Source organism: Maylandia zebra, linkage group LG5, assembly GCF_041146795.1.
Source record: "Maylandia zebra isolate NMK-2024a linkage group LG5, Mzebra_GT3a, whole genome shotgun sequence".
NCBI lineage: Eukaryota > Metazoa > Chordata > Actinopteri > Cichliformes > Cichlidae > Maylandia > Maylandia zebra.
The window spans coordinates 6419099-6446113 of record NC_135171.1 but is presented as its reverse complement, the minus strand read 5'-3'; the positions used below and the strand labels follow the sequence as shown (position 1 = coordinate 6446113).

Below are 27015 nucleotides of genomic sequence, written 5' to 3'. Positions count from 1 at the left end.
TCCTGGTGGCCGATTTGCGGGGCCTGGCGCCTGTGGCCCGGCTGGGCCCCTTCCGGGGGGTGCGGTGCCCTCAGGCCTCAGGCCTCTGGGCCTGAAGCTCGGTCCTCTCTGGCACAGCTGGCTGCCGGCAGAGCCCGCGGGCACGCCACTGCAACCCCCTCTGGCCTCTGCTCCGTAGCTGCTGGGTGACCTCTCCTTTGGGGCTCTACTCAGCTCTTCCCAAGAGGGTGGCACGGTTCCCCCCCTTTGGTGGTCCTCCTCGGGTCCTTGTACTCTGGGGCCTCTGGATGTCTGGGGCCTGGATCTCCTCCATACCTGCTTCATGCCCTGGGGGACGGGGCTGTGGCTCCCCACACTCCCTAGCAGATCGTTACATGGAGAAACCTTTGGAATACAAGCATGCTGATCCACACAGGTGTGCACACAGGTGTACACAGACGCGGACTACACCTTTCTTGGCTGCTGCCTCAAAGCACATTGTGCGCTGTCTATCTTGCGTGCTGCACAATAGCGTTTAATATTTAGTATCTACTGTTATCTACTGCTAGCTAGTTTATTGTGATGGTGCTGTTTTTATTATGTTGCTCTTTTATTGTTTGGTTTCTCTTCTGTTTTTTTTTATCCATACAGGTGATCCAGGTGTTTTGTTTGTTTTTCTTTCTTTCTTCCCCACTTTCTCACCGTCTCTTCTCCCCTCTGTTTTTCTTTCTCTCCCTCTCTTTCTTTCATTCTTTCTCCCTGTCCTATCCCCCAGTCATGTCTGTCCCGTTTGTAGCAGCTGAAAATAAAATAAATACATAATTATAATAAAGGTCAATGTGGCGGAGGCGGGGCCCCGGGCGCGGCTGCAGGGGAGGAGTGGTGCAGTGGGCTCAACGGGGCGGTACGGGAGACGCCGGTAAGAACAGCTGATGGTGATTATGGACTGACGATGGTTTTCCCTCCCCTGTTTTATGGTGAAACGGAGAGCGGTGGCGGGATGAAAAAAACGACACACGTCAGCTGGGAACGAGCTATCAGTCTATGTGAAAAGCATAAACCTGTGAAACGTGTGAATAAATGTGGAACTTGGCAATAACAACCTGCGTGTGCGTGTACCTGTGCCTCGTATATTCCACAGTCAATCAAATGGACCAATATGGCAAGGCCATGATGATCCACTTGGTAAAATAAATCCGCTTGGCATCTTTCTTGGCCTTAAGACAACAATTCTGATGGCTAAAGATCCAAACGGGACAAAAAAAAAATAAATAAACACGGGCAGAACTAAACCTAAACCAGAATAAGCTGGTTAAATAATGCTATCATCATCATCATCATCGCCTGACAATAGATCAAGAAAATAACCATCCATCCATCCATCCATCTTCATCCGCTTTATCCGGGGCCGGGTCGCGGGGGCAGCAGCCTAAGCAAAGAGGCCCAGACCTCCCTCTCCCCAGCCACCTCCTCCAGCTTATCCGGGGGAATACCAAGGCGTTCCCAGGCCAGCCGAGAGATATAATCTCTCCAGCGTGTCCTGGGTCTGCCCCGGGGCCTCCTCCCGGTGGGACATGCCTGGAACACCTCACCCAGGAGGCGCCCAGGGGCGCAACTTCTCTGTTTAAAGCAGAATAGATAAAGTTAGACCTGAATGTTCCTGCAGGTTTTGTTTTTCTGCTCCATTCACAGACAGAATTAAATGAAGTTAAACGAGTACACCGCTCTCTCTTTCTCTCTTCATTTCATCTATGTGTCAGTAATAATTTGAATAAGCTAAGAATTCTTTTATACATTTGCGTGTGCCCACTTGTAATAAATAAAACCAGTAGCATGAAAGACAGTAATTACAAGGCCCGGTCCAAATGAGTCTGGTTCATGAAAAATAGGAATCCTGGCACCTGGCTAGAAGCAGAAGGTAAGCTACCTTTCAAAACCTCAGTTAGCCATGAGCACACGACTTGTGTGTTCGGAATCACACTTGGAGCAGTATTCCAAATCATCTGCACTTTGGAAGCTCGAGACAGTTTTGAAAAGTTAGAATTGGGTGCCCCATGCCTAGTTTCAGGTCTTATTAAACACAACATGTAGGTTAATTTTTAAATTACCGTTTTTAACAAAGTGAGAAAATGGACTAAACCAGGACATGCTCACTGGCTGTGCTCCCGTGTGTTCTGTACACGTGTTTCTGTATGCTCAGCATGCAACATGAAGTACCTCAGGAACCACATTTCCTGTTAGACGGGAAATAATCATACAATAGGCAGCTCATACTAATCCCTGCCCATGTGCTTTGAACACATTGCCTCCTGCACATCTGCACAATCCATCTCCAGCTTATGGAAACTGTAGACTCTGCTGGTCAAATTCTAAATAAACAAGCAAACAAACATGACTGGACTAGATCAGTGATGTCAGCAATGAGGTTGGCAAAGTGGAAGTGGTTGGTTTCCTAGCAAAATATGAAGAAATGGGGAGTGGCTCAATACTGTTGCACAGTAATGCAGGGATCGGAGGGATACAGAGAGAACGTCTCCTTCTTGGCTTTATCTCAACATCGTCATGTGTAACATAGTGACCTCACCAGAAGAAGGTTCACTCTGAAACACATCAAGAAAAATGTTTCCCCACTCATGTTCTCATCTGCAGTCTACCTGTTGTTGTGTTTCTGTGAAGGTTTGGCAGCTGCACCAGGTATTCATCAGGATATCCTCTTCACAGAGTCGAGAACACATCTGTTGGCCATCACACTTACAACTGTGCGGTTGCTTAGCAAGTGCGTCATTGTAAGACTTCCTCGTAACTACCAGTAAGACAAGTTTCAAACAAAGCTTGCACAAACACTCATTGTTCACATTTAATCTTTTTAACAAATACATTTTGTGTTCCTCTGAGATAAATGACACATATCATTCAGTTGCCTCATTTACTGCTTATGACTTTCATCATAAAGTGGAAAGATACACAATACTCATTTGTCATGTTCAGTAACCAGGCAGTTTTTCCAGACTGTAAAACCAGAACTCAGCCCTGCTTGTATGCATCCTTTTTTATCCTTGTCATGGGTTCATATGCACAATGCCAATAAATTACACCTAGTGGTTCTTCAGCTAGCTCTACTAAGGACTGCAGACTGTGGTGTCTATGGTCTAGTTCATGGTTATTTTCTGGCTAGCAGAGGACACTGTTAGAGTAAGACATCAGATGTCTCTGTTAATTCATCAGTATTCAGTGGAAGGTCTGTGCATGCTGCTTTCTTTTATACTATTTATTGTAGAAAGACTACTCCAGGTACTAAACATTGGGAGCACCAATGGTTGTCTAAATTTAGGATGACTTGATTGCAGTGCCTTCTATATTTCAAGATCAGGTCACTGTCCCACGAGACTTTCTGTCTGGCACAGTTGTTGCCACCCAGAGTGTCGTTTTTCAGCATGCTTAGAACAATGGCAGTATTGAAATGACAAGGAAGCGCAGGAAGACAAATGCCAAATGGTGTTATTTAGAGTGCTTTATCCTGTCCATAGTCTACAGGCTGCTTTGCAACCCACCTCCAGCTAACTCTGCTTTTTGCTACATCCCTTTATCACTAATGCCTGCTCTGCTCTGTGCTGGGGTCTTGTGCGATTCTTCTCACCTCTGGCTTTTCATTCATGGCCCAAGAACAGTGTTACTGCCAAATAACAGAGCAGGCTGTTCCTGCTATCCCTGCTAATTAAAATACACTAAACTTGGGTTAAGCCAAAATAAATATACCAACACTGCCAGGTGTATGTCACCACTGGTTCAGTACGGTTAGAAGGAACAGCTAAACGAGTCACCAGAAATATACAAAGAATATAGAAAAAGCATTAAAATATATTTGTATCTTTTTATTGACTTGCAGGAACAAGATGAAATTTACCTCTGCCTTACACTTCCCATAATGCTTTGGGGGTATACTTATAAAGTAAGGCGTTGAAGTCACAGATTTAGATGTACGACAGGAAACTTGGAAAAGAATCCGTCCTGAATTTTCATCTCAGTTTCAGTTTCACAATTAGTATATTTACCTGGATGTGTGTGTTTGCAGAAATAGCACCGTTCTCTCCTGAAGTAATAAACACAGCAATACACAGCAAAAAAAACAACAATACATGACTGATTCTTTTCACTTTTATTTGTAAATGCATCTTGGATAGAACAAAGGAAAAATATATAATATATCCATATGTACTGAAATGTTATGTACACATTTAGGGTTGAAAACTATAAATCATCAGAATAGTCTCTGTGTGTTTCCTGGATGCAGCGATGTGCGCGCCTGTATATTTACATACATTCATAGGATGCGATAAAACGCCTGTGCTGACACAAGCATTAAAAATTCAAAATTGAATAAAAGGAATGATGTACAATGTTGTGTACCCCTGCATGTTGTCACTATACAGACATGAATTATACATGGACGGCATAGTCGCACCCCTACGGGCTGTTGTACACACAGCAAATAATGTTCGAGAGAAATAAAAACATTCAAAAATTTGGGGACGTTGCCACCACATTCTCCAGCTCATGGCAGGTCAGCACCATGGTGTGTGGGAATTCATTCATCCCCTCAAGGTAAGATACTCGCTGGCTGAGGTGGAAGGCCGTCAGGGCGTTTCGAGTAACAGATAAAGCAGAGTCGAGGCAGAAATTGTGTCATCAGCAAAGTAATAGATCAGGTAAAACTAGCAGATGTAGGCAACAATTTTAGTTCAGGGCCCTGTTGTGAACAGTCAAACAGCACATTGCAATGAGAAGCTTGATTTCCAGAACAATGTCACGCTCCAACAATGATTTTGTTTTTGTTACAGTAAGGCTTAAACTATGATACAAACAGAAGACCAGGAAGCAGGTAGACATGACTTGGCTTAAAATTCAACAAATAACATTTAACACTGATCAGAAGGCCAGTTTTAACAATCACTGTGCACTTAACCTTTGAGTTTGTCACTTTTTAGCTCTCCTCTTTACATCAGTTTACAAAGTTCCTGTAAAAAGTAAGAGGAGTCCTGATAGCTTATCATGTTTTATTCCTTTTGTTATGCAATCAGTAGTTCATGTCCACGTCAGTAAAACAGTTCCCTCATTGTGTTTCAGACACAAGCTGAATAGAAAGTTATCCACAGTTATTAGTCAATTAACAGTGGTGCAAGGCAGCAAAAACAACAGGACAAAACCTTGAGAGAAAGCGCTCTGGACCCAAGGAAAAGTAACTACGACTCGGGTAGTAGCTGATGAGGATCCAAGTGAGTTTCACTTCTGAAACATTGCATAAATTTAACATGTCTGAGACATTAGCAGCTTTCAGGAAAATAAATGGCAGCTCCTGTATCCAGTTAGAATGGAAATGCAAGGCTATTACCAAACGTATCACATAATCCAGACTGAACCGAAATAAGCTTATCTTATTTTCTTCTCAGGCAGGTGATAAGAACAGTGCACAACCGACCAAAGCACCGACATCAACCTTCAGCTGATTACAGACAGGATGGTAAGCGTGTTGGTTTCTTACAATAACAATCCCAGACCACTCTAACGCCAACTGAGGTTTGCTTCAACTCACATGTTCCAGATGACTTGCTGATGACACGACAAAAAAAAGGGGGGGAAAGAATTTTAAAAAGTACTGATATAGTACGAGGGTGTTCCAAGGATTCCCAGTGATCCCAGTAATCTCAGCAGGTGGAGCATCAGTTTGCTGAGCGGACTGTCCGACTGCTTCGAGGAAAACGGTGGACTTTGATGTGTTTTGACAGATGGTCACTGCGGGCGAATTTCTTCTCACATACAGGACACTGGTAGGGCTTAACCCCCGAATGGGACCGCCGGTGACGCGACAGCTCATCTGAACGTGAGAACCTGAAAGAAGAACAGAAATGTTTCAGAATTCAACAAAGGCAAACCGAGAGAGGTGGCGGTGCGTGCACAGGTCACAAATCTGGTGACCTTAGACTTCACTTTTCTTAACTGTCTGGAAATGTCTTGAACAATTTTGCACTAGTTTGCTTTACAGGTGTGGCTGTTTCCTACAAAATTAGATTGTGTGCAGTGAACTTGCATGTATATACGTGCACTATCATGTGAGTGCAGGGTGTATAAAAGGAGATCAGTAAAGTAACACCATATATATTTTGTGACAATAAATAACAGAACAGAAATCAGCTTCCTTCTCAGTAAGTTCCTCATCCCATGAACAGATTTCAACACAGTCTTGGACAGCAGCTGGCAGCCTTATTCTACTCTGCAGCCTCAGAAAACTGCTCTCCACCTGCTGCGGGTTATGATTAAGACCATGAGACAGCTGAATAAGACTGAGGACCAACCTGACAAACCTGCCTCGATTGGTTTTCCAGTGAGCTCCAGTGGGAGCTGACTCTTAACCCTCTCAAGGCAGGCGTTGCCGATTTGCAACAGTTAAAAACTAACAACTTGATTACCGCACATACTTTTTTATGAGGTTTTTTTACTCAGAAGTACCACTGCAGGACTTGGTTGTGCATTAGCAACAAAAAGCTTTATTTGAGCCTGAGAGGGTTGAAACACAATGAGTGAAGGGATTGTTCAGCTCTAAATGAATGGGCCCGTTGTCTTTGACAGTTAAAAAAAAAACAATAAATCACAAAATATGTTTGTTGTCAAAAGACCAGGACAGTCTGTCCAGGTCTGTGTATGGGTTTGTTTCAGCCGCGTGTGGTTTCAGGGAAATCCTGCCTCGCTTTTGTCAACCTAGTTGCATAATTCACCCAGACCTGTTGTTCTCTTTTTGATGGAACTCGGTATGCTTGGCAGCTCTGAACAAAAAGAAACACTTGCAAGGCACACAACATAAATATATCTGAATGAGCATGGATATTTCAAGGCACGAAATTTAAAAACGATATATAACGCCCTTGTCTCTTACCTTGTACTTCTGGAAACTACCTAAGTTAGAAACTTGTTTTTGCCAATCCCAAGATTTTTACTGCAACTGCATCATTATCTGGTCACAAGCAAGAATGCTTCAAATGCTGATGCTTCAACTCATTTCCTTCTTACTCATTTGGACAAACAGAAACTTGGCTGGAGTCACGAGGATGACAGCTCCAGGGTTTCTTCCCAGCACCCTAGTTCTCTGAAACTGACTGTCCCCAGCTGGGCTCTGCCTCCCAGATGTTACTCTGGTGACTTGACAGCATGATGAATTGGTACACTTGTGCCCTATAATTAAGGAGCAACATTTAAAAAGCTAGACTAAAATGCAATCTACCCTCTATGCTTGGCAGGCACAAGAAGCTTAGAGCTTAAAAATGATGCTGCACACATGTAAGTTAGATTGCATGCAACACCTGACAGCAGTTTAAGAAACTGGACCCTGCCAATGAAACCCTTCCAAGCCCAACCACAGCATCTAGCCAGTTAAAAACTCTTTGAAACAAGTAGATAAAGTCCACACTGTGACTTATGTAATTGACTAGTTACTGAGCAGAAGTGTCTGCCGAGTCCCCGACAGAGACCAGCAGACTCACAGCAAAACTCAAACTCTATGTGTAGGATAGACGGTGTGTAGATACTTATCTTCTCTGTAATGTTCAAACTTTTTTGTTTTTTGCCATCGTTATATCTGGAGTTTAGTTTATGAATTAAGTGTGCTCAATCAAATATACTGTGCCACTCATATTGTACATGACCAAAATTTTAAATGGGTATAAATAATCTTAGTGGACAAAAAGCTAGAATACACACTTTGTTTAGCTTTCTACACTTGGATCTGTAGGATCTCACTGACATATCCCTAAAAATTTACTCTCAGGAAAACAGCTATGGCACAGAAGGCCCAAGCACCTGCTGTTTGTTCGGAGCAGCCAATCAGTTGTCTTAAAAGGAATGACAGGTGCAGTCATGCAAAGTTATTCTAGCAGTGACAAAGAATAAAAACATAAAGATGAATATAACCAATCCGAACCTCTAAACCACGACTAACCACGTGCCTGACACAGAAATAAAAATGGTTTTCAAAGTTGAACACACTGACTACTGTACCAGCTCAAAATCAGATATTCCAACAAGACAAAGTTAAGGTTAGGGTTATAAATATCAGCATTGCCTCATAATTTCACAATCAAGGCACGAGTAATCCCTAGTGTAGTGGCAGACAGTGTCTTCATCGCAGGGCTGGTTGTGTGGATGATATTTGATACATGAACAGAGCCCAAAGTCTGAATCTAATTTTATCATATAATATCCTTCAATAAACCACGTGCACCCAAATCTGATCAGCAAACAGTTTTACATGGCGTGCATAGATGAAACACTATCGCTCTGACATTCCAACATCTGGTTCGGATCTGTTGCTCTGTGAGAGAGCATCAGAGAAACAGTGACAGGATTTCTAATGTTGTGTCCATTTTTTTTTGCCTGCAATGAACTTTGGTTTTATTTCAGCTTGTAGTTACTCTTCTTTAGAGCAAACAACATCTATATTTGTCATACTTGAACTAAACTGCAGTAGAAAGAAATAAAAGATTGGGTTAAGACATTTGTGAGAAAGGGAAACAATTAAAAGCAGCTCTCTACAGTCTGTTTCCTTCTAACCTTGAATTAGAGGGCTGCACAGTATCCAGCCAAGTGTTTATCCAACTATGTTCCTCCAGCACTGACTCAAATTGAAAAGAACACAAATAATTTTGGGAAAAATCATTCTATTGTCTAACTCAGCCAGAAAACAGACACCTGGATCCTTCTCGTAAAGAGAATTTCTGTATTATGTCTTCGTTTCTGGCCCAGTGTTAGGAATCAGTATTTTAATGCCAAACCCATGCCTGGCACACACTGTACTGAACAGCTGTGTCTGTGGCTGACCTAACCTTTTGGAGCCTTGTGTTGTTAATCAGGTTCCAGATCACTAGTGAAAACTTTCTTTTATTTTGAATCAAATCTCACAGCTAACTTTACCACAAAAACCCTACTCAGCCAATGAGATAAAGATTATGCACTGCTTGTCTGACGTCATTTGTTTTGAGGCATATTCATGAATGTAATTATTGAATGCAGGGATGAACAGAGGCATGTTAAGATGACATCACGGCCTACTAATAACTCACCTTACCTCCTTAACTCCACCAGGTCTCTAGCGATCCTTTTAAGAGAGTTAGGGTTGGGTGCATTTTAGCTACACTAGTAGTAGTTTAAGAAACCAGCAGATGTTACCTTTGAAGTCTCTCGTATGCAATTTGGTTTCACAGTTTTTGCGTTACAAAAACAGGGTGAACCTTATCTGAATTCTTTACACTGTAAACGTAGTTATATCTAGAGTGACCGTGTTATACACTGTACTGCATTCATTTGTTCTTTTAACCGTTCTCCCTGTTCCTCCTAGTCCATATGAGGAACCCTGCCTGATACCCGCTCTTCCCTTTCATGCAGTGTGCAGCCTGGACGTTCCTAACCCACAGTCATGGTAACTATTCAACACTTTGTCTTTGTTCACTTCCTCACTGCTGCTCCCTTCAAGTGACTGTGTGCAAAACTCGTTTTTTCTCCCACCGTCTTGACAACAGTTAAGCTAACAATATAAGCAACATGTTTTTCCCGTTTTTCTCTTAAAATCTTAGTCTTTGCGTCTCGGCTCAATCAGCAGCTACTTTAATAATTTTCCCAACCTGCCCCCCTCACCCTTTGGGAGGCCCCCTCATTTATCCCAACACATACAGTGGGTTTCACACACACTGGTTTTCTCTTTTTTTCTCTGAAACACACACACACACACAAACACACACACACACTTTCATCCTAACTAGATCCTGCCTTTTGTGTACAGACAAGAGCCCTTTGTTAGCTGGGACACACTGCCTGGATTACTACTGCACAAATTTCTGCAGCTCATGTATCAGGACACAGCAGTCCCGCTGTAGGGTACATGCCTGGTGGCATGTTGCCAGGTTGGGAATACCACAATACAAAGCTTTTAGGAGATATTATTTATTGCCTGCTACCTGCATGCTTTGAGTTTGTGAGTGACTGCATGTTATCTCCTGAAAGACTGGTTCTTGTACGTCAAATTATGTAAAAACACACTGGTTTTATTTACTGTTCATTATTTTCAAAGGCAAAAGACGCTATGACCAAATTTGAAGAGGCTCTGCTTCTGACCTGTCCAAATATTTTACCCAGTTTTTGTTTATCGTTGCCGGCTGTAAGTTCAGTCTAGCGTCAGTGTTCTACATGGTCAACATGCTTTTTAAATCTTTTCCTGGGAAGTCCTTACTGGAAAAGATATTTTGGATTTGTAAAAATTACATATTTGAAAACATGTCATCTAATTCAAACACATTTTAACAAATCCAAAGTGCAGATTTTCAATTCAGTCCAAAGTCAATATGACATCAACCTGATCTGACAGAAATATGTGAAATGACCACAACTTCTTTTATGTGTTGTTATTATATGGCTACACCACAGAAACTGTTCCACTGGAGTGTTACTTGGGACTACACTGTGGTGAGTACAGCACTCTTGCATTGAGGCAAAAACACTCTGAGTTTATGTGTGTATGTTCTCTTTGTCTGTGTGGCTTTTGTCCAGGAAATCGTAGTCCCACAATACAAAGACACACATATTGGGTTAACTGGTGACTCTAAATTGGCTGTAGTTGTGGCTACATGGTACATAAAGAGCTTGACCCTCTGAGATCTGAGTCATCATTAGTGGCAACTTCCACTTCCAATACTTTTCTAAAAATATTAAAAAGTCAGTTTTGCCGACGGACGGACGGACGGACGGACGGACGGACGGACGGACGGACGGACGGACGGACGGACGGACGGACAGATAGATAGATAGATAGATAGATAGATAGATAGATAGATAGATAGATAGATAGATAGATAGATAGATAGATAGATAGATAGATAGATAGATAGATAGATAGATAGATAGGCAAGAATATGTTATTCACTATCAACGTTTAAAGAAAAGCTTTTCAAGATAGTGGCAGAACTATTTTTTTTAAGTTAAAACATGTCTGTTTTCCATCCGTTCTGGGTCCTTTTTGGAGCTACTGATTAAAAAGTACAAAAGTTCATTTTACTCATGGGACATAAAGTCAGTGTTGTACTCTTCACTAGCTTAAGGTCAGCCTGAACATCCCACCTGATGTCCTCAGGAAACAGGCCAGCTTAGCTCTGCCAACTCTGAACAGGAGTCAAACTCCATCACATTCACACAAACAGACTTCCACGTTAATAAAAGCAAAAAGACACTTTACTTTAATTAGCAAAGTAATTGCCTACTGATGAAGACATCCACCTTCTTCCTCTGCCATTAAACACAGCAGGTTCTAAATTAACTCTTGCTGTTTTATACTGAAAAAACACAAACACACACACACACACACTCATGCTGCCCCAGCAACTGCACAGCTGTCAGGTCTCAACAGGAGGCATCCATGTTGTGACCATGTGACTCCAGTCCACATGCACTGTGACAGATTTAGTTTACATCCACAGAAAAAAAGACACCATGGTTATTCTTACCCAACTTGGATATCTCTGTGGTGCCACCACCTCACATCACTCCAATTAGCACTTGCTAGACTGCAAGGCAGCTACTAACAGCTCTTCAGCTTAATGGGTTAGTGAAAAGGAAAAAACCACAGGATGGCATCTTTTGCTTTACTGTTACAAACTGAATTAGATTGAATGTGAAATGTAACATAATCTACTTTTTAAGAAATGCCCCTTTTAATTTTTGTCTAAACCTAAAACACTAATATTAGATTGTGGATTTTGGGGGTTTAAGTTACTTGGACTCTGCACCACACATGATGAACAGGGATATGTCCGACTGACAAAAAATTACTGCAGCTAGGCCAGTAATGAAATCATGCAGATGCCTGCTACAGCCTGCTGTTATTGCTGTGTTAACAAACAAACCTTTACACAGGTTACACTTAATCACTCGTATATATGAGTCAATCTTTGAATCTAGTCTGCTAAGAAAACATACTAAACATACTATGTTATATGTAAGAGCATTCGGTTCCTCGGTACCCACCTCCATCCGCAGCCCTGCCAGTTGCAGGCAAAAGGCTTCTCCCCTGTGTGCCTCCTCAGGTGGGCCTTCAGGTGGCTGCTCTTGGTGTACATCTTGGTGCAGCCAGGAAAAGAGCATTTGTGCATTTTGATGAGATCCGCCACTGTGTTCTTCTGGAATTTTTGTCCGCCAACAAGGATTCCTGATGCCTGGCTAGTAGAGCTGTCCCCGAGCCCAAGAGGTTTGGCTGCAATTGGGACTGGAGCGATTCGTACAAACTTTGAGGAGACGTTAAGGCTGGGGGAGGGCAGGATGTGGGGCACAAGGGCAAAAGTTTGACCTTGGATGTTGACCAGTAGCTGTGCAATTTTGATGTCTGAGGCTGGGGCAGGCTGTGGGGGATGGGCTGCTGGAGTAAGTGGTGGCACTGTAGGCTCCTGCTTGATCTGTATAGGCTGGATTTGCAGAATGACCGGCATTCCATTACCATTTGTGTCGCTGTCTGAAGATGAAGGTTTGTTAGTGGATTCCTTCTTGGCCCCTGTGCTGGACTCCTGTGTGGGGTTAATTCTTGTGGTTTTGGTGTCACTAGACGCAACAGCCACCAGACCTGCAGTGCTGACAGTGGGAACAGTTTGGTCAGAATACTTTGCCTCTGGCTCTACTTTAGGCTCAGGGGAGGCCTCTACGCACCACTCCAGGCCAACTTCTAGACCAAAAGACTCCTGCGTTACTCCCAACTCTGGGCAATCCTCTCGGATCTCCTGTTTCATTGTCACCACGTCCATGTTCTCCTCCAGGAATTCTTCTATCTCTTCCAGCGTGGGCTGGAAACACCCTACAAGCTGTTCTTTTAGCTCACCATGGGTCCAGGTGAAGAAGTCAAAATTTTCCTCCTTTACTTGCTCACGTTTGAACGGCTCTTCTTTCCGTGAATCCCACAGCAAAGTGGATAATGGCATAGGATCCACGGATTCTGTGGTAACGCTGTTGGCACTCCCTAAGGAGGCCTGAGACAGCAGGTGGTCCAGCATACTGTCCTGACTTTCAGCACTAGAGCTGCTACCATAGCTGGAGCTCAGCACCTGGGAGTCTGGGCTGGAGCAGGAACGAGGACTGGATGAGTCGCTCAGGTCCTCCTCCGAAAATGGTGACGGCATAACCTGGTAGGAGCCCAAGTCCTTGACCATGTCAGATTGCTGGCAGGCCACTGGAGCACCGCTGTAAAGAAGAAAAGTGTCTTCACTCACAAAGGAGTTATCTACCATCCCTGGATACTGCCAAACCACTGTCTCTTTCTGGACTCAGAGTCTGTGTTTAGGGATGACTTGCAAGAGAATTATTCCTTCTGCTGGTGGAGAAGACCAAATATACCCAGGTCACAAAGGTCACACTTCTCACGGATGAGATACCAAAAACACCTGGTGTTAGCGCTGGAGAAAGACGCTCGCAATCCAAGGTCTCCGGACAGGAAACAGTATGTCTAAAAGAATAAACAGAGATGATGACAAGTCGGTTAATCTCCATGCCACAAGCAGCTGCTGCACATTTGACAAAGCCTGAAAGCATACCATTATATATAAACAAACAAAAACTGCAAACAAATATATGCATACACAGTGTGTCCATGTCTTCATTGTTAAAGAAGTCCCTAAACTGTATCAATGCTGCATAATTGTGTTACCTTCTTAAAATGATTCATTTTATTAGGTTTGAGTGCAGAAACAACAAGTGCATGAAAAACACTCAGGGTCATTTTTGACTCTGAAAGAGTTCTGATGAGTTCATAAACTCATAAGCCATTTTTTTTAGTTCTGCTAACTTCTTTGGGTTTGTTTGGTTTCTTTTGAAAAGATGAATTGATAAAAAGTAATGTTGGAGGGCTTAACTACTAAGTTAGTGTTCTCCCTGTGTTGTCTCGGTACTTGTACATTGGCTATAACCATTTTAAAACACCCATATTTTGTCAATAATCCACATACACTAATAGAGGAGCCCAATTTTCTATGCCAGTGTGCAAGCGTTAAAGGATGTTACATATTATTAGCCCGGTTTATTTTTCTACCACACAAAATTTGTGTAAATGTAAATGATCCCTGCAGTTCATCAAAAATTGCAGCTGGATTTGAAGTAGTGTGCTATGACCTTTGATAGCAATACTGTACTTACAACATTTGTTTCAAAATCTGTTTTAAAAAAAGTGTCAATCTCAGCCAACTTTGGAGGCCCTGATCTTTTAATGTTTAAACTAGTCACAAAGGTTTGGACTTTATCTGCCTGAATCTCTGCTTCAATATCTTTCGTGTAATTCACACAATCACAGGGTTTTTATTTTTCCCAATTTAAGGCTTTTCCCATTTTAAACATGTAAATATTTGAATTTTTAAACATTGCTTAAGTTCGGGTTCTTTTATGTCTAACCATCGCTATGCTGTTTACAGGAACAAATCTCAAGTTTTAGATACACTCTCATGATATCTTAACAGAGCTATGGTTCAATGACATACCTTAACTGAGGCTGGTTTCTGTATCTGTATCTGATCTATGTTTACAAGTCAGCTGGCTGTACTTTCTTTACATGTGTCCAGATCAGAGTGATAGTATGCAGTATGAGTTCACATTATCATAGTTTTACAATGTGCTAGTGTAGTCTTCATAAATAGGCTATTTTCCTGGAACGAGGAGCGTCGGTCATACTCTCTTCCCCTCTCCCTGCCTCCACTATTTGCCCTCCCTTTTTAGGGGCCCCTGTATGGTCTGAATGAACGAGGATGAACCCGACCAGCGAGAGAGAGAGAGGGAGGGAGAGAGAGAGAGAACATTATCCTGAAACGCCGCAGGGGGCAGCCAGGAGCAGCGTGGGTTCCTCCTCTGAATGCGTAAATCACCTGTTCGGCGTGTTTACGGGACGATAAAGGATCAGTAAATCAGTCACAGCGCAAAAGCATTCTTTTAGATTTAAGTTGTTGCATTTATATTCACAAAATGTTGTCGCTTTACATGCAACATTTCAAGGCTATATTTTGTAATCATATGTTAAAATTGTAATTATGGCTGATGGTTTTTTCTCCTTATTTGTACTTGCTTAATAATTATATCGGCATGTGTAACCATTAACTCTTCCACGCCATCGGGTTTCAGACAGCAGTGACTCTCAGGCGCAGCTGAAAATGGGACAGCAAAACTCATTCAGATTCCATTCACTTACACTCTGGTGTCAAACTGATTAAACTGTGAACCCTGAAAGTCCTCCGTATACATATGTGTGCTTTGTTTTTCCCGAGTGTCCCTCTCTGCGGCGCATTACGCATGAGTAGGCACGCGTCTCCGCTCTCAACGTAAACATGTTTTCATCCTGCCTGCTGCTGCAGCATATGGCACGGAAGGGAAACGCGTCCTGCACGCTCTGAGAGACCTGGGGGAAAAGAAAGAGAGAAAAACTCCGATCTTACCTCGATCGTGCAACCAGAATATAATCCCAGAGCAAAATACGCGAGGAGGATGTGTTTTATCCGTTGCATTCGACGAGCCACAGTTTGCCCTTGAGGTTCTCCATGCAGCAGCAGCAGCAGAGGAAGAGTTCAGACTGGACTGAGTGCTGACTGAGTTGTACTATGGAGCCGTCACATGACTGCCAGGGTACCTTACAGCCTCAGCGTAGTGAGAAACGAGAGGATGTCGCTGAAGGCTCGTCCCCGCTCTGTAGTCTCATTGGTTGGTTTTTGCAGGGATGGAGGCGGGTTGTCCGGTCTGTCACTCCGTTGATCTGCTGCGTGGAATAACATGTGGGACTGTTGTTCAGGCAGGGAGCAGAGTGGTACCTTGTCATGATGAATAACTACTGGAGGGTCGGCATTCAGGGATCCAAGATGGAGGCGTAATGCGCCTTACAACCTTTGATTGGCTGAAATGGATTTTACTTTAAAAAATAATCTTTATTTATTAAGAAGGACAGGAGATCAGTTTCATTAGGCCAGTTCTAGTGGAACTGATGTGAAAAGTTTTGAGATAACTGCAAGATAATTGCATTTTCAAATTAATTTCTAAGTTGACTTAGTATTTCTCAATAAGGTCGATCAAATGGTAAATGGCCTGTATTTGTATAGCGCTTTACACATCCAGTCATCCACCCACAGGTGATGGCAGCTACATTGTAGCCACAGCCACCCTGGGGCGCACTGACAGAAGCGAGGCTGCCGGACACTGGCGCCACTGGGCCACCGGGCCCTCTGACCACCAGCAGGCAGCGGGTGAAGTGTCTTGCCCAAGGACACAACGACCGAGACTGTTGGAAGCCAGGGCTCGAACCGGCAACCTTCTGATTACAAGACGAACTCCCAACTCTTGAGTCTGACAAATAATGTATCGAGTGCTTTGAGTACTCCGGGAGAGTACCATTTACCACCCAACACAAAATGATCCTTAAATAAAGGATGTCAGTACTTTTTCACTACACAGCATAAGTCAAAGGACTGTCTCAGGATTTAAAAACAAAACAGAAACCTTTTCTACAACATACCCAAGTGTCTTCTAAACTTATAAAACAACTAATGTTGTTGCTTTTCTGGTAAAGTTGGACTGTAATCTCCTGCTCAATAAAACCTTGTCTTAGTTTGTAGAATAACATTTTTAACTTCTTGAGTAGTTTAAACTTATAAATTTAAACTTATTTTAATATTTATATTCAACATGTGGGTCAACTTTGCTGCAATTTTCAGTTCAAAACAGTAAACTGATCTAGAAATGGAGACACCTTTAAATAAGGTAAAATGTCCAGTGCTTCCAGTGCTTGGTCTATGTTATCATTTTTGCTTCTCTCTTTTTTCAGACAGAGCTTTGTAGGAAAATACACGACCAGAACTGATGATGGCTAATGCAACAGCAAATTATGTCTTTAAAGCTCTATTGTGTAACACTTGCTCAGTCTGCGATGGACCAAAATACAATGTTAAATTGTTTTTATTGATCCTCAGCCCACCTTGTAATACCTCCTGACCAGATTCCAAGCTAATCTTATAACACCACGACTGAATTTGCCACAGTTGTTACCTACAACTCATTAAATGTTTTACATTTTTTTAAAGACTCTGCATATTGCTTATTGAAATAGAATGCCACCAAAGTAACGACAAAATAATGTTAAAATAATATTACAAATATTACAAAATCTAAAATCAGCAAGCCTTTGTTATACAGTTCACTTACTCCCTGCCTTCCCCTCAGATCCCACATTGTCTCCAGTGAAGTGTAAAGTAAAGAGCTTGACCAGGCGCCGCATGAGAACTATGTTAAATGTATTACAGTAACTGAGTGTTTTTAGGCCTACAACAAGCAGTGCAGCATGTCTGACTGATCCCACTGGACCTCTTAATTAAGCCATCAAACAGCTGGAGCCAAACCTGCAAGACTGCTCCTGCCTCTGCCTGGCCCACAGATTACAGGCTCAGTGCGGAGGGTTGGAAATGCTGCTGATTTGAGGATTAGCCACTTGCCTTTGCCCTGTTTCTTCTTCTGTGGCTCTTCCCCAGGGATGTATACGATCTCTCCTTCTCACATGTGGGGTGTTGAAATCTGGTTACTGTTTGCCTCCAAAGTAAAAGCCTGAGGAGGCTGCATTACTCAAGACAAAAGGCTTTGGGTGTAAATACTGGAGATGATTTATTCAAATAAATGCAAAGAGTAAGATTTCAAGGGAGAACAATTACTTTTTCTGTTTTAGTGCAACTATATAAAAGCATAAATGTGTAATGTTTTACATCTAATTATTTGTCTGCTATATTTGAATAATTTTTTTGATAAATGTCATTCTGAATAATGATGTTCTGAGTGCCCAGACTTTGGAGAAAATTTTTTTTTTTAAAGAAAAGCAATGGTCAATACTGGGAAAAACACCTGCTAGTCGAACATCAGATTCTAGTTCTAGTTGTTCTGATTGAGGAACAGTAGATTATCTTGTTCTTTACGTTAGAGGTTGGTTGGGTGTTTCCCCAGTCAGTCTACAGCTGTGTGAGCTTAGAGAAGACTTCAGCCATGTCTGTTGGGGTGTCCTGTGTTGGGGAGGTAACAAGCATGTCTCTGGACTCAAGGAAGCTGGACTACCCGCCCCGGATAAAACCCACAAAGGAAAAAAAAGGAAAACTCCACACATTACTGAGCTGTGATAAAGGTCATAATTACTTAATTCCTCAGTAAGATCCCACTGATCTTTGTAAATATTAATGCAATAAAGTTTATGATGTAATTTAATGTTTAATAGGGCCAAGTTCAAATGCTTATCTAAAACTGCAAACTCTGAGGGTTTTGTCACAGGCCAGAGATTTGTCTGTCTGTGGCCTTATGAGGAGTTTCCTCAATCCTCAATCCATCAGAGGCAAATCGGAAGATAAAAAAGTCTGTGTGGAAATGTTGTTAGCACCAACGAAGCAGCAAATGCAATCTGCAGCTCTGCTGTCACAAGAACTGCCCAAATATGACAATTAGTCACTGTCAGCCAACTCTCACTTCCCTCTGGTTGTATTCCAGTCATCCATCTGGGGCTGCTTCTGAGAAACTATTTTCTTTCTACTTTCTAGATCTTAAGTTTGGACGAGTATAAAGTAGCATTTTTTGTGTTACACAAGTAAATCCTATTTACATTTAGGAATGCTCTCTCTTCTCAGATTTAAAAAATAAATGAAAATAAACCCTTTTACAACTTTTCTCATCTCACAGAAACAAGTGACTTTCTAAACATTAAATCTTCTAATGGAAATTTATTAACATTTATTAATTTTTTAAATTAATTTTTAATTTGATTGCACTTTAAGGTAACAGAATATGTGATTTAGCACAATATAAATAAAAATATAAATAAGTCTGAGAGTCTTTCAAAAACCTGCTTCCATTTCATTTTGTGTGCTTTTGCACTGCTTTTCTATTTGCTGGTGTTGTCTTAAGTTGAAGTGCTAACCTTGAACCTTTCAGCGCGTCACGCTTGACACTCATCTAAGAATCATTCGAGCATAAATAGGTCAGACAGTAGGCAAACACACACTCAGTGTTGTCTTTAGGCTCTTTATTACAGGCAGCCTCTTGCAAAAACACATCACTTGTTCCTGTTTCTTTAGTTGAATCAACAAACAATGCAACACAAGTAACGCTATGATTTGTTCACCTGAGTGCTGGAACAAAGCTGTTTGCAAACCTTGTTGTTCTACACTTTGGGACCATCCAGAAGTGAGAGACTGGACCTCACTATCCAAAGAGTGCAACTGAAGCAGCCAACCGCTGTGACTGTCTGGTGTACAGGTATGCTAGGTTCAGCTGTGGTTCACCAACCCGCCTGTTAGACTACTCAACAATTTGATTGACTGATGAAAAAAAGATCAAACATATTCTGTAAAAGCACATAAAAAAAACACCACGCTTGTATCAGTGTGAAAACGAGACTCCCAAACATGAGTCGCCCTCTCTTTGAACACAGGCAAACAGTTCGCTTTAAAATTCTGCTTTGAATAAATAACTTTTCCAAAATATTTATAACATTGAATGCATTCGACTATCTGAGCCTTGATGGGTGTGACCTGTTGTATATGGTAATCTAGAGTCAGTGATTATATCTTTTGTCTTGGATATGTTCAACTGAAGTTAGAACTCATCACACAATGTAACAAATTCCTTGAGACCCGGGCCATGGCTAGCAGAATGACAATAACAGACTCGTCTACATCCTTTAAAATGTAACAAAACTGGATTTTTCTTAAATAAGAATAGGAACATTAAACTAGTCTTACTTTATCCCCCATGTCAGGTCCCCTAATGACATTCATTGCTAACTATGGTTTGTAAGTAATATGGCACCATTGTTACCTATGAGTTACTGTGCTTAGTTTCCTACCATGGCAACCAAATGTGCCTACCAAGATGGGCTGTACACATTTCTGTATGATAGCGCCTTTGACTGTAAGCCCCCTGAACTTGTGCCTAGACTTTTCTCCACTCCCTGTTCCTGTTACCCGTGGACTCCTGGTTATTCCACTTTAGGCTTGCTGCTTTTGATCAAAACTTCAGTCTCACCAACCTGTTGTTTGTCTGTGTCATGCTGTCATATCTGTGATATTTTTACCTGCTGCCATATAAACACAGTTTAAGTAAAAAGCGTGATATCTATGCTGAACACATTTCTGCCAGTGCATACTGACACTGTATCTTCACATTGTAGACATATGCAATATTTTCGATTTGTTTCTTTTCATAGCTCTGTAAAGAGACCAGGTTAGTCGTGAAGTCTAATTTCTGCATTTAAATTCTTCACTATTTATTAGCTTCAAGTCCAAAGTGATCAGCTCCAACATCAACACCAACAAGTACAAATTCAAAGTAGTAGGCTTTATTAAAATTCACCCAGGAACTGCCAAATATAGATTTGCAATGGTAGAAACGGATGGTAAAATAAGTCTTGAACACACCACCAGTTTTTAAGTAAATATATTTCTAAAGGTGCTACTGACAAGAAATTCTCACCAGATGTCAGTAACAACCCATCCAATCCACACGTGCAAAGAAATCAAACCATAGATGTCCATAAATTAAGTCATGCATAATCATGAGAAATGACACAGTACTGAACACAGCCGTGACACCAGCTGAAATCTATTAATAATCAGAAATTACCAAGCTGTCACACAAGAAACATCACATGATGTATAAAACCAATGAGTACTCTCAAGACCTTTGGTTGCAAACCGTACTGAAGGCATTGGTTACAGAACTGAAGGTTTTAGTGAACATTGTTGAGGCCACAATCAGGAATTGGAAATAATGTCATTTCACCATAAAATAGCCACGATTCAGACAGAAGAGTGACAAGAATTATCAGAGGAGTTGTCCAAGAGCCAAGGACCACTTGTGGGGAGCTACAGAAAGACCTGGAACGAGCAGGTACAATTGTTTCATAGAAAACAATAAGTATCTTGATGCATGTTCAATTATCCACGTAAGAAATCCCAAAATCATGATTCCTTTGGCGAAACCTGCATTCAGCTGAGACCGAAGGAGACAGTTGGATAGAATAGAATAGAATAGAATAGAATAGCCTTTATTGTCATTGTACAGAGTACAACGAAATTGGAGTGCCACTCCCTTGGTGCAAGTTTCAATAATAAATATAAATGTAAAATATAAAAAGTACAAAAAAAACAATCGTAAGTACTCAAACAATAGTATGTACAATATATACAGGATAGCAGCATTAATATAATGACAGTATGAATAGCAGCATAATATAATGACAGTGACGGTATGGAATAGGTTCAATTGTTTTTGTGCTTATTTACTACGGTGATAGCTCTGGGAAAGAAGCTATCCCTGAATCTGTTTGTCCTGGTTTTATGTGACCTGTACCGTCGGCCTGACGGTAATAGTTCAAACAGTTGGTTGCTGGGGTGAGAGTGGTCCTTGATGATATTGCCAGCTCTGCTGAGGTACTGAGAGTTTGCAGTGACCTCCAGGCTGGGCAGAGAGCAGCCAGTGATCTTCTGGGCTGTGTTGATGACCCTCTGCAGTACTTTCCTGTCTGCAGCTGAGCACCCTGCATACCATGTTGTTATGCCGTACGTTAGGATGCTCTCTATGGTGGCTCTGTAAAATGTCACCAGCAGCCTCTCCTCCAGGTTGTTCCTCCTGAGCACTCTCAGAAAGTGGAGACGCTGCTGGGCCTTTTTAACCACCGCTGTAGTATTTGCAGTCCAGGAGAGGTCATCAGATATCTGCACGCCCAGAAACCTCATGGAGTGTACCCTCTCCACACAGCTCCCGTGAATGTAAAGTGGGGCCGGGTCTGCTCTGCCCTTCCTGAAGTCCAAGATAAGTTCTTTAGTTTTCGTGGTGTTCAGTTGGAGGTTGTTAACTGAACACCACTCAGTCAGTCTGTTGACCTCATCTCTGTAGTCCGACTCCTCCCCCCTTGAGATGAGTCCAACCACTGTGGTGTCATCCGCGAACTTTATGATGGTGTTTGAGAGATGGGTAGGGGAGCAGTCGGATGTGTAGAGCGTAAACAGGAGGGGACTCAAAACACATCCTTGTGGAGACCCGGTGCTGAGTGTGATGGTGCTGGACCGGTGGGGGCCGAGTCTGACAGACTGTGGTCTATTTGTCAGGAAGTCCTTGATCCAGAGGCAGATGGGGGTGGAGAGTCCCAGGTGAGACAGTTTCTGGACCAGGATCTCCGGGATGATATGATTGAATGCTGAGCTGAAGTCCAGAAAGAGCATTCTCACATAGCTTCCTCGGTGCTCCAGGTGACTCAGCGCAGTGTGGAGCGCTATGGTGATAGCGTCCTCGGTGGAACGATTTGTCCTGTAGGCAAATTGGTGGGGGTCCAGAGTGGGAGGCAGACCGGCCCTGATGTGCTGACAGACCAGTCTCTCAAAGCACTTCATCACTACAGGCGTAAGTGCAACAGGCCTGTAGTCATTTGGGCTGGCCACAGCTGTCTTCTTGGCGATGGGGATGATGGTGGAGGTTTTGAGGCAGGGCGGGACGGTGTTTGATGACAAGGAAAGGTTGAAGATTTTAGTGAAGACTCCAGTCAGTTCGTCAGCACATGCTCTGAGAACCTTTCCATGTATTCCATCAGGACCTGCCGCCTTCCTGGGATTCACTGACCTTAGAACACACCTCACTTGATGCTCCCTGAGTGTTAGTGTGCCAGTGCTGGGGGCGGGTGGAAGTGGTGTGGCAGCTGAGGGCTTGGTCGTCTCAAAGCGGGCGAAGAAACGGTTTAGATCCTCAGCCAGTGAGGCATCAGTCCTAGATGTTGCCTGGTTATTGCTTCTGTAGTTGGTAATGTGATTGATCCCCTGCCACATTTTTCTGGGGTCGTTGTCAGCAAAGTGATCTTCAATCCTCCTCCTATAGGCAGCCTTAGCTTTCCTGATGCCTCTACTCAGGTCTGCCCTGGCCGCCCTATACGCAGCCCTGTCCCCTGACTTGAAGGCAGTGTTGCGGCTTTTTAGGAGGGATTGCACTTTGCTATTCATCCAGGGTTTTTGATTTGGAAACACCCTGACCCTTTTGTTGACGGTGACATTGTCAACACAGTTCCTGATGTACGAGAGTACAGTGTCCGTGTACTCCTGGAGGTTGTGGCTGGAGAATAAATCCCATACAGTTGTTGAGAAGCAGTCCTGCAGTTGAGAAAGGGCTCCTTCAGGCCAGGTTTTTATTGTCTTTGTCTGGGGCTTTGTTTTTCTCAGCAGGGGGGTGTAGGTGGGGGTGAGGGACATGCAGAGGTGGTCAGGTCCAGCCAGGTGGGGGAGGGGTGTCGCTCTGAAAGCATGCCTGATGTTTGAATAGACATGGTCCAAAGTGTGTTCTCCTCTCGTAGCAAAGTCCACGAACTGGACAAATTTAGGAAGCACAGTCTTTAGGCACGCTTTGTTAAAGTCGCCGGCGACAATAAAAACCCCATCGGGGTGGGCAAGCTGTTGTTTGTTTATGGTGTTGAGCAAGAGGCTGAGAGCCGTGCTAACGTTAGCATCCGGCGGTATATAAACAGCTATCACAATAACTACTGTAAACTCCCTCGGGATGTAAAAAGGTCTGCACGAGACTGCCAGAACCTCCAAATCAGGAGAACAGTGTGTGTGAATGATCCTGCTGTTACAACACCACTCGTTATGCACGAGTAATGAAGCGTTTGTTCAACTTGAAATGCTACATCCAAATGAACAGAATCAACTTTTGGGGAAAATAATAAGTAATGCACTCAACCGCATGGCCTGTATGCGCGTTCGCCACACAAGACTCCATTACTGAGGATAAAGCATGTTGAAGCACTTTTAAAGTTTGCTGAGCAACACTGAGAGAAGCCAGTGAAACGCTGGGAGAGTAGTCTGGCCAGAAGAGACCCAAATTGAACTCTTTGAATGTGATAATGCACACAATTATTGGAGGTTAAAAGGCACCGCACGTCATCCCAAAAACAGTGAAGTTTGGAGGTGGGAACATCCTGGTGTGGGGCTATTTTCAGCATACAGCACTGGCACGCTTCATATACTTGAGGAAAGAATGAAAGGGAAAATATACCGAGGCATTCTTGATAAAAATCTGCTGCCATCTACCAGGATGATGAAGATGAAATGAGGGTTGACGTGTCAGCAAGATAATGACCCCAAACACACGCAAAGGAAACTCTTAATTAGTTTCAGAGAAAGAGAATAGCCCAGCCAATCACCTGACCTGAATCCTATTAAAAAACTATGAAAAGAACTAAAGGTCAGAGTTCATAGAAAAGGCAAGCAAGCCTTAAAGATTTGATTTGAAGATGATGTGGAATGACTGCAAGCTCTCATCCCCAACAAAGGCTTTTGTGTGAAGTGTTAAATACATTTTAGTAAGTGTGTTTAGTACCTTCTTATTTTTCATTATTACACATAACTTCATTCATGGACATCTATGGTTTGATTTCTTTGCAGGTGTGGATTGGATGGGTTGTTGCCAACATCTATTCAATTCAGTTTAATTTTATTTATACAGCGCCAACAACAGTCACCTCAAGGCGTTTTATATTGTATGGTAGACCCTACAATAATACATACAGAGAAAAACCCAACAATCATATGACCTCCTATGAGCAAGCACCTTGGAACAGTGGGAAGGACAAACTCCCTTTTAACAGGAAGAAACCTGCGGCAGCACCAGGCTCAGGGAGGGGCGGGGCCATCTGAGATAACATGACATCTGGTGAGAATGCCATGTTTGCTATGGATACTATAGCTATATTAATTAATTCCATATTCCAGTGACACCAGAAGCCTAGAACTGACATAACTGAATGTAATCCCGAAATTATTAATATTGATCAATTGTCTGTTTTACTAAACCTTAGTTTGTCTAAAGTTTATTAAACCAACTAAGATGGCACCCGTGGGCCTTCTGTTTGTTTAACTTGGAAGTTTCAAACCTAGACCCTCATCAAATAGCAACATTTGCTAATGGTAGTTATCTTAACAAGCCCTCAGCTAGCAAAGTCATCTTGTGCATGTATTTTATTTCTTATGCATCAGCTAGAAAGCAGTGAAGCACGGCTATCAAAACTCAGTAACTAAAATGCAATATCACTAACAGCTATTGGATGCTGCCTCCAGCTAAATCCCATTCCTAGAAATACTGAGGGATTCATATTTTTTGCTAAATTTGGACCTTCCAATAGATGCACTAGTACATTCTATAATACTGCCATACTGTAACATGTGTCACAGAGAATTGTGTAGCGTGCACTTTGGTGTGGGTGTGCATTGATACACCACCTGCACAGACTTATTACTCCTCCCTAAAGAACAATAAAGTCCACATTTGAAACAACTCATGATTTTCCCTCTTGATTAGGTGTAGTTACTAAAAACTATATACCTGTATTTGACACACTGTGAATCAGGAAGGGCTGTGTGCGCTATGTGCACCTTGGAAACTGTTTCTTGGGCTTAACATTATCCCATTTTGGCAGATACCACCTCCGTGTTCCTGTTACATGTAAGGTGTTTCTTGCCTTGACAAACTGGTTGCGGCAGTAATGACTGCCAAGAGACACCGCTCCTGTTTTTAAGACCTAGAAGTTGCATGTTTGTCATCTAAGAAACTGCAGCTGGGCTCATGTTTGGACTTTTGTATTCTGCACTTTATTTAGCTTTTTCCCATGCACTTTTTACTTTTGCTTCAAATGTGGTTAGGTTTAAGCAGTCAAGACTACTTGGTTGGATTTAGGCACTGAAGATTACTTATTTAGATTCAGGAAACAATGTGCTTTGTAATATATTTATTTTGAGCCCTAAGTGGGAAAATCTCCAACTCAGGTCTTTGACTCCACGTGCTATGCCAGTGTACTGATCTGCATGCAGATTTAGGTCGGGTAAGACAATACATTATAATTCCACAAGAACTTATGATACTCCTCATACCTAAGTGTTGGAAGAATGGTCGAAAGATCACTGCGGATCATGAAGAGCTGAGACTTAAATGACGCCTTTATCGGGATTTGCTGTCCCTGTGGGAGTCACGGAGATGCTTCATATGACTTGGTCTCCATCTGCTGGTGTAAATAAGCACTGCATGACTGCACGGCAGGAGAGAGAGATCAACTAGAAATGATTTGCAACATATTTGTCTCCTTAAGAAATGGGGAGAGGACAGTCTATACAAAGGTTTATGGGTTAAATATATAAACAGTCTAAATCCAGAAAATCTCTAGCACTGATAATATTACTATACAAGAGATCTGGAAAAAAAAACTCCTAATACTCGTGGTTCTGTCACAACTGCATTCATTTTGAAAAGAAAATTGTCTGTGCATGTTAATTCAGTGGTACAGTGATTGGTTACCTTCAACTTTTATAACTTCAAACAGGTTTCTTTAATATGTGCTTGCCCATAATCTGGATTATTTATACATACATTATACACAGGTGAAAGATGATGGCTCTACACCTGTCCTGATCACACGTGGCTGGAAAAAGTAAGGGTGCGTTTCAAAAGTGTATTTTGCTCAGGAAGATTTCTCAGTGAGAGATGTGACCAAGTATCTGCATGGCAGCCATAGTAAGAGCTGTTCCAACTCTTCAAATATTGAGGAAAGGAGTTCCAATGGTTGCTTTATGGCTTTCTTTAGCAGATGATACACTGGCCCATCCTTTATGAAAAGAGAGGAGAAAATGCTGTCCCATAATTCATTGCTATGGACCATCCAACCGTTCATGAAAGCAAACGACATAATTAAACACAGCTATGCAGATCATATAAATTTTAACTGTAACTGCATTTTCCATTTCATTCATAGCCTCCGGATATATTTATAATTTTAACAACAATTTGTTGAACTCACAGCTGCACTCTGAACATCACACTGCTGGAAGAAAAACTTTTTTATTGCTGAGTTGTCGCTGAATGAAGAACGCAGGATGCCATATTTGCTCAAGGTTCTGTATAACCAGTCTTCATTAGTAATATCCTTTGTTGTATGAC

General features: G+C 42.3%; 1 protein-coding gene and 1 long non-coding RNA gene across 2 annotated transcripts; one reads left to right on the top strand and one right to left on the bottom strand.

The window, feature by feature from the left end:
- Window positions 1-4118: 4118 nt before the first annotated feature.
- klf15 (Kruppel like factor 15) lies at window positions 4119-15826 on the bottom strand. Its single transcript, XM_004559839.4, has 3 exons — window positions 15468-15826; window positions 12037-13498; window positions 4119-5865 (listed from the first exon to the last, which is right to left on the bottom strand). The coding sequence occupies exons 2-3, from the start codon at window positions 13281-13283 to the stop codon at window positions 5697-5699; spliced, it is 1416 nt and encodes a 471-aa protein (XP_004559896.3). The 5' UTR covers window positions 13284-13498; window positions 15468-15826; the 3' UTR covers window positions 4119-5696.
- On the top strand, window positions 9364-15002 carry LOC143418562 (uncharacterized). Its single transcript, XR_013098557.1, has 3 exons — window positions 9364-9442; window positions 10444-10482; window positions 14758-15002. It is a non-coding gene; the product is annotated as an uncharacterized LOC143418562 (long non-coding RNA).
- Window positions 15827-27015: the final 11189 nt, after the last annotated feature.

Excerpts from the sequence above, each read along its gene's own strand:
- klf15 (XM_004559839.4), bottom strand. The coding sequence starts at position 13,283 with ATGGTAGATAACTCCTTTGTGAGTGAAGACACTTTTCTTCTTTACAGC. Across the intron at positions 5,866-12,036 it reads TGGCAGGGCTGCGGATGGAG|GTTCTCACGTTCAGATGAGC; the intron begins GTGGGTACCGAG and ends TTCTTCTTTCAG.